The sequence below is a fragment of the Rhinolophus ferrumequinum genome, chromosome 27 (genome assembly GCF_004115265.2).
Source record: "Rhinolophus ferrumequinum isolate MPI-CBG mRhiFer1 chromosome 27, mRhiFer1_v1.p, whole genome shotgun sequence".
NCBI lineage: Eukaryota > Metazoa > Chordata > Mammalia > Chiroptera > Rhinolophidae > Rhinolophus > Rhinolophus ferrumequinum.
The window spans coordinates 3,295,406-3,308,770 of NC_046310.1; the positions used below are offsets into that span (position 1 = coordinate 3,295,406).

General features: G+C 36.7%; 1 protein-coding gene and 1 pseudogene across 1 annotated transcript; both read right to left on the reverse strand.

Annotated features, from left to right (window-relative positions):
- Window positions 1-3,215: 3,215 nt before the first annotated feature.
- LOC117018425 (complement factor H-related protein 2-like) lies at window positions 3,216-6,016 on the reverse strand (annotated as a pseudogene).
- A 1,565-nt stretch (window positions 6,017-7,581) lies between these two features.
- On the reverse strand, window positions 7,582-13,101 carry LOC117018466 (complement factor H-related protein 3-like). The gene is made up of 5 exons (XM_033099423.1): window positions 12,529-13,101; window positions 10,379-10,573; window positions 9,774-9,950; window positions 9,044-9,113; window positions 7,582-7,791 (listed from the first exon to the last, which is right to left on the reverse strand). Exons 1-5 carry the CDS (start codon window positions 12,587-12,589, stop codon window positions 7,731-7,733), a joined length of 564 nt encoding a protein of 187 aa, XP_032955314.1. The 5' UTR covers window positions 12,590-13,101; the 3' UTR covers window positions 7,582-7,730.
- Between the last annotated feature and the right edge of the window lie 264 nt (window positions 13,102-13,365).

Below are 13,365 nucleotides of genomic sequence, written 5' to 3' on the forward strand. Positions count from 1 at the left end.
ACAGTAACAGACTAGCTCCAAAAGTGATATAAGACACCAACTTTTTAAAGTAAACACTTTTTGAAAAAAGGCGAGGTTCTTTCTCAGCCAAGAGAGTCATATGGGAATAACTGAGTCAAATCACTTTAACTTTCTCTTGTTCTTAAGTCCCCTGCCCCAACTTTGTTATTCAGGCGTGTGGACAAGCAGAGTATTTGAACCCTATTCCATCACCTGGATTTCCTTCTGCTGAGGGCAGCACAGATTATTTATTTATTTATTTATTTATTTATTTATTTATTTATTTATTTATTTATTTATTTATTTTTAACTCACGATAGACCGCAACACAGCGTACAGCGTTTCACCATATTCTTGGCATTAAAATCGTCTTTAACTAATGATTTTTGAGAGGCCTTTTGTTTTAGGGTCCAACAATTCAGATGCATACAATGATTTCTCAAGTGGGCATATAACTTAAGCATCCTTACCTGTCCTTTTTAGTGACTTCTTAATTGATTTATTCTATGTTTCCTTTATGTGAATATCCAATTACGTGTGTCATCTTTTAAGATACAGTTACCTAAGAGAAAAAGGGAAAACAAACAAGATCATAGGTACAGAGAAAGGACTGGTGGTAGCCAGAGGTAGGAGGTGGGAGGTGGGGGAACGGGGAAGTGAGTGAAGAAGAACAAGTTTCCAGTTACCAAACGAATCAGTCACGAGGATGTCATGCACAGGGAAAAGAAGAAAATGCATAAAACATGATGGAAAACTGGCGAGAGCTTTTGCAGGTACTTCACAAAAGAGTGTCAACATGTAGATAGAAGAAATGAGTAATATTTAATGTGTGTACTGACAACAGACATTTGTAATACAATGGTTTATATCTCCTGTGTGTTGAAACTCTAACTCACAAATAAATTGACAGTAAAAGGTCTTATTGTTAAAAGTAGTAATAATGACAAAATGCCTTCAAGATTGAAGCCTGAAGGGGTCATTGTGAGCAGACCAGCCTTGCCAGGAATAGTCATGGAAATCCTTCAGGCTGAAGCGAAATAAAGCCTGACGGAAGCTGTGGGCATTATGCCAAGTGGAACAAGTCAGAGAAAGACGGAGGCTGTTCGACCTCACTTCTGTGTGGAATCTAGAAAGACAAACTCATACAGCAAAGGCTAGATGAGGGGCTCTAATCCAGTCTCCGCACCCCGGGGGTGCGGGTGGGGGAATGGGCAGATGCTGGTGACCAGGTACGGACTTCAGTCATATGATGAGTAAGGTCTTGGAATTTCACAGACAGTATGGTGATTATAGCGAATAACCCTGTACTGTACACTTGAAACAGAGTAGGTCTTAAGTGTTCTCAGCAGGAGGAATGGAATTGTGTGAGGAGATGGGTGTGTTAACCAACCTTATTGTTGAAATGATTTTGTAATGTATATGAAGTCATCACACCGTTCACCTTAAATTGACACACTATTCTATGTCAGTTATCTCAATAAAGCTTGAAAATTTTAAATGAAAAGATCTTGAAGTGGCATAGGAATCAAAAACAGAGAATGCACTGAATTAGTACCTCATTTGATGTAACAGCTATTAAAAGATGAAGAATAAATAATACTAGGGAAGTCATGTTCATTTTCATAGTTGTGATGGCACTATATTGCTTAGATGTGAAACTTTACCTCTTTTTTAGAGAGACACACTAAAAATTTTGAAGAAATTTCATAATGTCTGCAAATATTTTTAATGGTTTACCTCACTGTCCTGAAACACACACACACACGAGAGAGAAATCTATGAGGACACTGGTAAGTACAGTAACAAATAGGGAAACATGTTAACACTGGTTGAATATTGACTGTGTCTCTGCCAGAGTTCATTATTCTATTATCTCAACTATTCTGTATGTTGGATGGTTGGGGAAAAGTGTGGTCTGAGTTTATCATCTCTACAGAACTTTCCATCTGGTTGCTGTATAGAGCTCATTGGATGCTCGTAAGTTAGTAAGTTATGTCTAATAACAATAATATTCATAAATGGTTGCTGGCCAATATCCAATGCCAAGAGCGCAGCAAACAAAGCATTTTTCTTTTCTAAAGTGAGAAAATGTAACTTAGGGGATAGCGTGTGACTATTCTTCACCATCTGTGTATCTCTGATGTGCTATAAAATGAAGTACATGCCTCACCTCGAAGAGTTGTAGCATCAAAATATTTTTGTTGGAGATTCTGAGACACAGAGACTGGTCAGCAGTGAGGAGAGATGCAGGCCCTCCTTACCTTCTTCCCAATCAGCTTTCCATGGACGAGCTGTTCATCACACCCCCATCATGGAGTTCCCACTGATCCCCCTAAAATCTAGGACTGACATTCAGTTTCATGTCTACATTGTTCAGATTTTTCATAGAAACTTTAAAATGGGTCTGTCCAGGAGTGATTTTAGCTAATTCAGGCTGATGAAATGTGTGATCATAGAAATTATTTTTCAGGATCGTATTGAACATTTCCAAAATATTTCTATACTAATAAGTGCATGAAACTGTTACGGCCATCACGGTTATTACGACAAGGTCTTCACTGTTCTCAGCTTGCATCGCCTTGCTTTTCAGTCTTCTTTATTTTAAAATAATGTACTCTTGTGATTAAACGGTGACATGCTAAAGGCGGAACAATCAGACTCCAGAGATAAGAATACAGAGGTTAAATATCAAGTCTTACTTCTATTGTCTCTAAACTCAACTCTAGTCCCTGTAAAAATTCTGCCAGTGTTGCCCTGTAAATACTAGAGTTCAAAGTGGGGTGTGGGTGTGTATGTTTATTCTTGATATGGATTATCATTTTTATGTTACTGAATTACTGTTACATACTCAACTGGATTCTAAGTCCTCTTTATGATTTCCTTGAATTATTAAAAGTGCTAGAATCTTGTAGGAGGCTGTATGTCATCCTTTTTGTATAGTTTTCTCTTTACGTGTAAGAAAGCTAAAAAGAGGAACTGATAATTTTTGGTATCTTGTCACAAGCATGGTGTGGTATTTATGTGTTTGTGAAATGATATTATTTCAAAGACAAAAAGCAGGAAATGTTTTCTATTTCCTCCAACATCGTGTCTCAGAATAACACAGAAATTATGGAGGAAGCTTTGAGAGAGTCAAGAATGGTGGATGGAGGCAGGCCCTCAAGTGACTGCATCTAATTTCTGGTCACAGGTGTACTATGAATACGACACAGCACTTCAGTTTGCCACGTTTTAATGCAGTGCTTTTTGGATTAAGGTTTTATCCTCTCAGAGTATCATTATTTCATGCACTTCAGAGTAACAAAAATTCTGATTTATGAACAACAATGAATTAAACAACACTTCAAAGACTAAAGTTGAGAAGAATTGTGATGATAATAAAAAATCGTAAAAGAATGTGCATATTATAATTTCATGACTTCATTCTATCTGTCTTCTCACACAAGTGGGATATTCCACTTTTCCTTCCCGACAGCGTGCTTGAAATGCAGAAGGTGGTGACTGTTCACGATACCCAGCTTTACACATAAATTTAACAATATCTTCTGTTCTATAATAAAATTGTTTCTCATGAGTTCCTTTAAGCTGTATATTATGTTTTTCCATAATTTCTTCTGATATTACACATGCATCTGAAGGTAAAATAAAATGAACATAAAACATTAAGTACATTTTCCACAGATTTTCAGACTTTCACATAGAATCCTTTACACTAGTCCAGGAGTTCATTCTCAAAATCCTTCCAATCCAACTTATTGAAAATCCATCATGTACATTTAAATCATTTTACACAAGCAATGATGTAAAAACGAGGGGCTATGTTAAATGTGTGATAATTAGCTCTCATAATCAAACATTTGTAATGTCAATTATTGTAGAGCTGTTATTAAAGAATCTCTTGTTGCTGTTGCTTGATTAAGAATTTTTCATACTTTACTTCTTCACATGCATATTTGGTAGACAAGCATTCGGTAGAATTGTTGTAAATTAAGTCATCAAGACTTGATTATAAACAGGAAAACCTCACACTCATTACACTGATTTTCTCAGAATGCATGAGAACATCAAAGTACTCACCTAAGCATTTTGGTGGTCTGACCACTCTCCATCTCCACATGTTATCTGCTTGTTTCCCTGAAGTTCATACAAGAACTGGCATTCGTATTCAACTGATGACCCTGGAGCATATTCTGCTAATGGGAATGTGGTGATGTCTCCATTTTGAATAGGTGGAGGGGACCCACATTTTTCTTTAGACTCTAAGAAAAGGTATCATTTAATTTATTGAGAGACCAAAGAAAAAAACAGGTTAACATAAGCAAATAAAAACATAGCAAAATATGTAATATGAAGACTTGTGATTTCTGATGACAGAAAAGACTCATTGAAGTAATTTTAGTCATCTATCTGGGAGTCAAATATTAAGTCCTTTTGTCACCCCACATGAAGGTACATGTGAAACATTAACAAATACGTTTGCTTTGCAGTATTCCAGTATTAAAAATGGTTTTCTTCATAAATATGTGGTGGGCAGATGGATAGGTAAGATAAACAGTTTCTTATTCTTATCTACACATATTGCAGTGTCTATTGGCTCTCATGCCAATTTTTACTGGTTTCATTTTTTTTTCTCAGAACAAATGTCAACTCATTTAATAAAATTAAAGAATTACAAATGTATACTATATGAAAAAGATTTTTTGACTTCCTCCCTGGACAAGATGAGGTAGAAACATTTCTGCTTATTCCTTCTGTCTTGTATAACTAAAATTCCTGAACACATTATAAATACCAACATAAGAGACTGTGGAAGATGTCTCCACAGAGAAGAAGTCAATCTGATTAGGGACGTTGGGTTTCAGGAAATACAATGCAGTGAATTGTTTGGGTTTTCCTCTTGCCTTCTGTATATCATGCACTGGGTATGAAGACTGAAACCCAGACACGTTATCAAGTTTATTAAAACAACAACAAAAACACAGTCTCAAAAGAGCCTGCTTTCTGTAGCTAAAGGAGCAGCCTTTTCAAGAAAGAAACAATTTTGTGCAATACTCTCCTTAATCTAGAAAAACATCATCGAAGAAACCTGAGTAAGACCAACCCTCTGGCCACCATGATTAACAGAGGCCAGAAAGGAGCCTAGAGTTTTACCCACAGGATGAAGGAACAAGATGCCTCTGCCCTTTCTGTGCTTTCCGTGGAGGCCAAGTGGGAGGCCGGGACTTGCGCCCTGTGTGGTAGTAAGGGAGTTCCGGTAAATAAAATATTGAGTGGAAATCAGAGTATCAAAACATAATACTCCAAACGTGTGGAATACAACTGAAAATCACTCATCATACCAAGGACTAGGAAAGTCTCAAAAGAGAAAACACAATCAACAGAAGACAACACTGAGATCACACAGATGTTGGAATTATCAGACAATGATTTATAAAACTCCAAAAGAAATTATAGAACTGAAAACTAGAATCACAGAATTTGCAAAAATCTCACAGGATGGCTCAACCCTAGATTGCAGCTGACAGAAGGATAAAGCCACAAGTTTGAATTTCGAACAATAGAAATTACTCACTTGGGAAATAGATCAAAACAACAACCAAAAAAGAACAGAACTTCAGGGAGCTGTGGGATGACACCAAACACCGGAAATCCAGAAAGAGAAAAGAAAGAGGTTTAAAATGAACACAAAGTCCAGAAACAGTGGCTGAAAATTTCCAGTAGGACATGAGGCATAAACCTACATATTTAAAAAGATGAACTTCATAGAGGATAAAACAAAGAAATTCATGCCAAGAAGATATATCAGAATCTACCTGCTGAAAACTAAAGAAAAAGAAAAAAATCTCAAAAGTAGCAAGATAGAAAAGCTTCAAATGTCAATGGGGGTCTCATTTGTGACTATGGAACCAGAAATAAGGACAACATTTTTCAAGTTATGGAAGTAAAGAACTGTCAACCCCAAATTCTATATCCAGTGGATACCATCCTTTAGAAGTAAAGGGAGAAATAAAGGCATTCTCAGTAAGGAAAATAAAGTGAATTTGTGTCCATCAGACTTACCCTTAAACGAATTGCTACAGGAATCTTCAAATAGAAAGGAAATGATAGCAGAAGGAGGATTGAGACTTCCAGAAGAAATAAAAACCAATGGAATTGATAAATAGAGGGTTAACTGTATGCTGGGGGGGGGGTGCCAAAAAATGTATACACATGACTTGTATTCATCTTTTGTTATTGGCACATATTGAATATTACAATTTAATACAGATTTTCCTCTTAAAATCTGTATACTTTTTTTTGGCACCCTCTGTAGATGACGTATTATAGAAATGTACACTTGAAACCTATATGGTTTTACTAACTGTCACCCTAAAAAAATTTAATAAAAAAATTACAATAAAAAAATAGGGGTAAATATAATAAGACTACCTTTTTTCTAATGAGTTTGTTAAATGACTACTGATGTTTGTGCAAAATTACATCCTTTGATATCATGCTAATGTATGTAGAGGAAAGAGGTAAGGCATTTCTGTTTCAAGTGTGGGGAGAGTAAATGGACCTAAATGGAAGGAAGTTTCTACATTTTACTTATAGTAGTAACATTTCAATAGCAGTAGGGAGTGATAAGCTATATATATACCTTAATACCTCAAGACACCACTAATAAAACCATCCTCAGTAATAATACAGACATATCAAAATAAAATTATTTTGAAATGTTCACAAAATTCAAAAAGGAGGAAAGAAAAAAAGGAAGGAGAAATGAGATACAGAGGAAACACACAAAAAACAAATAATAAAATTGCTGACATGGCCCCAATATATCAATGATGATTTTTAAATGTAAATGGCTTGAACATACCAGTTAAAAGACTGAAGTGGCCGGGTGGACACATAAATAAAACCCAACCATACGCTGTCAGCAGAAAACTCACTTTATACTTGAAAATGTAGGTAGGCTCAAAGTAAAACAGTAAAAAAATATACACCAGGCCAAAGTTTAAGTGGATAATACCGTATATCCTTTGTTGGTGCCCCGTGTTTCCTGAACCCTAAGCCCTGTAGTGCCCAATGTCCAGGTACTCGGACTTTTTTTCTATATACTCTAATTCCCTGGGTGAGATCAGCTAATAGCACACCTTAATATATTATCTATATGCCGAAGAAGCCCAAATTTATATCCCGTTCTATTAGGTTGGTGCAAAAGGAATTGCGGTTTTTGCAATTGTTAACCTTTTAAACCGCAATTGCTTTTGCACCAACCTAATATGATCACGCCCCAGCTCGTCCAGGTCTTAAAGTGGAATTCCACAGGTCTGCCAAAGAGACTTAAGGTGCCTTTCATATATTTATTCCTCAGGAAAAACCGAGTGTCTTAATACGTCAGATGGGGAATGTTCCATGATTCCAACTGTTCTACTCCAGTCGAAGCTTTTATAAAATCAATAGACCATAAATTTTATTGACTCCTCAAAGAGCATTGGACTTTAAGCACCAATATTTTGTGTGTGTTAAAATTTTTTACTACACAGAAACTATTTCACTATGTATTTATGTCAACACATATTGTCCTTAATATATTCTCTAAAGTTAGGGAAGAGAAGTAAGATGCTTCATCTTTGCACTCAGGTGGTTCCGTCCAGTTTCCATTTAAACACATCACTTCTCCATTCCCAACTAGGGCCAAAGGCCTGATGCACTCATAACGTACTCTGACACCAGATAGATACTTAGGCATCTCGTCTACTAGACGAGCATTTTCCACTATGGGAGGATTCACACAGGAAACATCTGCATAGGAAGAAAAAACATGTCTGTAATGTAACGACCATTTTGAATGCAAATCTACAAAGGGAATTTCCATATATTTCAAGGGAACTTTAAAATCAACGGCTCATTTGTCATGAAAGATTGATAATTTTTTAATTTCCATGTAAGATTGAAAAAAGAAGGTAAAGGATTTTTTGTAAGATTTAAGATTCTAAGCCTTAAATCTCTTTTCCATTTTTTCCATAAGGTTAATAGACATTTTTAGGGGAATAGAAATGAGATTTTTAATTTGATACTTCCCTTGAGTTTAGTAAAATAAGTATTAATTATATAAATTCAAAGGGAATTTATAAACCACAAAAAACTCATAGCTAAGAATTATTTGACATCAGAATTTGGTTTATAATCATCTTGTTTATAAGTTGTAATTTTAGGCTGTTACAGAAATAAACACGGTAGCCACTTTCTTAGAGAAAAGACAAGAATTAACACACTTTGAGGAATACCATTGTTGAAAGAAGACGATGATCAAAGAAATGAACAAACAGGAATCATGGAAAAATAAGAAAAAAATAAATGTATAATTTATAAAAACACTCTTTTGTGGGTAGTGAACGCACAACGCGATATACAGATGATATATAAATGTACGCTTAAAACCTATAATATTTTAGTAAACAATGTCACCTTAATAAGTTTGATAAAGACACTGCAGTGATTTTGGCGAGGCGCAATGTTTAAGGACACCACCATGAGCCAAGTGTAATTCCTCAGAGAGATTCAGGTAGCAAGGAAGTCATATCGGCTATGTGAGGGTCCCCAAACTGAGGTGCTCATCGACTCTTTTGGGAATTGTTACAACAGTCTCAGGGTCACGTACATTGTCTTTGACTGTGAGTCTGAATGTGCCTGTGAACTTGCATTTGCATTTCTAACAACATCCCAGAAGACGCAGCGCCTGCCAATCAGGGACCGCACTCTGAGAACGAAGGGGCGAGGAGACTCGCGATAGTGTACCCGTGCCATCCCTTTCCGTGGAGGCATAAGTGTTCTTTGACTGGGCCTGAAACATAACTATGTCCGCTTTTTAACAGTGCTAGAAACAATTCTATATTATAGTACTTCAGACACTTTGATAAATAAATTTTAAAATGTCATCACACGACTACTGCATGTCGGTTTCCCTATCCATTGGCCCCTAATACACTGTACAGTATTGGATCCCTCCATGAGGTAATATTCATGACATTTATAAGCCAGTTGTTCTCCTGACCTATATGATCTCTTCTTCCAACTCATGAGTATGGCATTATCAAACCTGGGTGGGTGACAACATGCCTCCTCTGAAAGGAAAACAATATGCGTTTGTTCAGCAAATCATTAAAAATACAAAATAGCGAACAATTATAGTCTAAAATAATAGTTAAGCACATATTAAACTTCTGAATGCTGTACAATGTTTTTCTTATAACATGAAAATGTTAGCAGTCTTGACTTAGTGATATTGACTGATTCTACATTTATCAGAAGTATAACAAGGGAGCAGTGATATTAAAGCCTGGAGAGATATGGATGGAGTTAACGTTGGAGACCAAACTTCTTACATTACAGATTGACACTCAGTATGTCAATCATACTGAATAAAATACACAAAAATCAGCATCCCACAGGGATGCTCTATCCATGGTGACTGTCAACTTCAGTGCTCTTTGTGCCGAGAACAATAGAAACTGTGACCGAGCCCCAGGCTGATGTCACGTTACTCCTACATGGACCCACTTTGTCATCATGTGCTGTATTTTTCACTAAGGTCTATCAGTAGGCTCATTTATTTTTCAACATACACATCCGGAGTTCAGTGTATCCACTCACACACTTGGGAGAATAAACGCAAACAGGTGTACTGGCGGAAGAAGAAGCTGCCATGCACATTTTGCCACAGTCATTGTAGGTGAATCTTAGAAAATCAGAGACATCCTGGGATCTCAGATGAGTTTACTTACTGACAGGGATGCATGTGGGAGGAGGGAACCAGTCATTCTCCGTACATGTCATTGAGATCTGCTGATTGGGAAGGCTGTAGCCGGGATGGCACTCAACTTTTGCAGAATCACCCTGATAATATATTCTTTCGCGATATGGAGAAAAACCATTTTCCACAGATTTGAAAATACATTTTCCTAAGAATTATAAAATGATGAATGAAAAACTCATAAATTTGGTCAAGACAGTAAATTAAAAATTATCTTTACAATATTTAAATTACATGCATAAGCATGGAAAACATACAGTTTAAGAAAAACTAAGCTACTTCCAAATGTTTCTTAAGGAAGAAAAATCTATTCAATAATGATTTATCTGTAGTTTTCATAATTAAAATATGTGTAAGTGGAATAGGTTTTCTTATCAAGTCTCTATTTTTAATTTGTATGTTATATTAAAGAAGAGCTTCTTATAAAAGGAGAACCTATATTGGTCATTTGCTCATAGAGCTCAGCCCTTGACCTTGTTTTCATCACACAAGGCTTACTTGTGTTCTCCTGTGTGTTTTTCACTCTCCACTCTTAGAAATATTTACATACACACTATTATAAAGAGGTGTACGTACTGCGGCAGGGCACTGGTGGCGACCATCCTTCTCCTGTGCAAGTAACATAATGCCAGTATGATTCTGAATGAGTCACAAAGCTGTCATTACAGGAATAGTAATACCAGTTTCCTACAGCTACTGGGAAATCTGGTTTATATATTTTTTCGTTATATAGGCTTCCATATTTTATTTCAGGAAAATCACAGGATTGAACTGGCAATAAAAACAAACAAAAAAACAGTATGAATAATGTTTGCCTTCATAAAAATCCAACGAGAGACAAATTATTTCATTGATGAGTTATATTTTCTTATTACCATAATTACACTCATTGTGTCAAGATTTCTAGGATGACAAAGTTATAAAATTCAGATGCCGTAAATAAGACTTGTTTTGTGATCATTTTACAATATATACAAATAGTGAATCAGTATGTTTTGCACTCGAAACTAATACAATACTATATGTCAATATATCTACATAAATAAATGAATAATCCTTTCCCTCATATTGTTCTGCACGTGGAAGTCTGATTTCATGGTGATAATAGTCACCTCTTCAAGGGTATCATAGTTTCAAAATTCATTTCGACTTAGGCCTGATATAACAATAAGGCCACTGACCTATTACTAGTGTCATTACGGTTTTGATTCATGGAATATCCAGGTTAAGTGTGGGCCACCTTTACAATGAACTGCGATGGATTAAGAAAAAGAATATGATTGTCAGGACAGAAAATGCTTGAAAGGGGCTAAACAAACATCCCTAAAAATAAAATGCCCGGTTGAATTGAGTGGCATTTTGTGATAGGTGTTGGTTTTAGAAAGTTTCAGCGTCTGCAACACTCCTCCCTCCTAAAAGGGAGCCTAATTGCCTCCCTCCCCTCCCCTGGACACCTGTACTGGACTCACTGACTCTCTTCCAGACCACGTATGGCTGAGGTGACAGTGTGTGACCAGGTCACGAGAGGTGTGGAGGCTTCTTCCTCTCTCTCAGATCACTGGCTCTGGGGAATTGAGTCGCCAGTCAAGCATCCTATGGAGACCCGTGTGTTTAGGCCCTGAGGCTGCAGCCAAAAGCCCCAGGAGGGAGCCGTCCTGGAAGCTGCCCTACATGATGGCCGCCGAGGCCCATGTCCTGACTCAAGAGCCTGACTCGGACCTTGGCAGCTAAGCCACTCCCAAATTCCCAACCCAGGGGAATCTGGGGTGATGGTTGCACAAGTCGTTCTTATGGGGGAGCTAGGGTGTGGGGAGCTTTCAATGGGGATCTCTGAAAACTTTTTTGAGGCATTACTGTTGTTAACGAAGGAAACAACCCCAATTTCATAATGTACAAAACCTCACATGCAACATTTTATGAAATGAAAAATGTACAGTAATGCATATTCCAGTCATATCTGGTATTTAATGGGTCCCCATAAAGCTCATTAGAGTGTTCAGTTAGGAGAACGGGAATATGAGAGGACTGGATTATAAACTAAAATGACACACAGAAAATCATAATGAAGATTTGTAAATTTAATTGTAGAAGTGATTTTTTAAAAAACTTTCAAATTTTAAACATTTGTCCATGATCTCAGAAAACCAATGAAAATGTATTGGGATTACACTGGAAATTAAAAATATATTCCATTTTGATTAACAGAGATATTTCTGTTGCATGTACTAATTTTGTTAAACATTAATATTTCAGTGATATTAATGACCTTTAAGAACTTTATAAAGGCAAAATTAAAATATAGCAAATTGAGTATATTTAAAATGTATGGTTTGATGAGTTTTGACATAAGAACATGTAAAATCATCGCAATATGTAAGATTATGAAGAATCCCATCACTCTCCAAAGTTTTCCTGTGCTACAAATAAGAATCCCCCAAACACTGTGGAGTGATAATCAAGCTTTTCTGCGACACATTTTCATGTCAAGTTTTCATGAGCCTATTCACATGACTCCCTAATCAATAGGACTGGCTGTTCACGCTGTGGAACTCAGAAGACAGAAAACAATTGATCTTGTTTTCCCCTTAGGTGAATAGGTGATAATTATCCCACATCTGATAATACAGATTATTTGTACCGGGTGATTCATTCAAAAAATAAAGACAAATGAAAGAGGTAAGTTACACTTAAGAAAGAACTTGAATATTGCAGTAGTTTCAGCTCACCTTGTGCAGGAGCCCCCAAGGACACCCCCACGGTGAGGGTGACACTGATCAGCAGCAGCATGTTTGCTCTTCCCAATGGTGTCCCAGAACAAGTTCCAGTCGTGCGGAGTGGGGCTTAAGTCCGCTGCACGATCAGGCATCAAGTGTGATTCTGAATTTAAGGGCTCTATCAGGAAGCTACTTTAGTGAGGGCATCCTTGTAAATGTCAAAGTCCAAAGAGTTTCGCAATATTCCTCAATTCCTGTTAATGATTTCACAATCACTTCTGGACCTCATTTCTTGATAGTTTCTTGTACGACTTTCTTTAGAGACAGTAACAGACTAGCTCCAAAAGTGATATGAAACAGCAACTTTTAAAATTAAACACTTTTTGAAAACAGGCGAGGTTCTTTCTCAGCCAAGAGAGTCATATGGGAATAACCGAGTCAAATCACTTTAACTTTCTCTTGCTCTTATGTCCCCTGCCCCAACTTTGTTATTCAGGCTTGTGGACAAGCAGAGTATTTGAACCCTATTCCATCACCTGGATTTCCTTCTGCTGAGGGCAGCACAGATTATTTATTCTCTTTCTTTCTTTCTTTCTTTCTTTCTTTCTTTCTTTCTTTCTTTCTTTCTTTCTTTCTTTCTTTCTTTCTTTCTTTCTTTCTTTCTTTCTCTTTCTCTCTCTCTCTCTCTCTCCTTCCTTCCTTCCTTCTTTTCTTCCTTCCTTCCTTCCTTCCTTCTTTCTTTCTTTTTAACTCACAATAGACCACAACACAGCGTACAAGAGTTTCAGCATATTTTTGGCATTAAAATCATCTTTAACTAATGTTTTTGGGGACCTTTTGTGTTAGGGT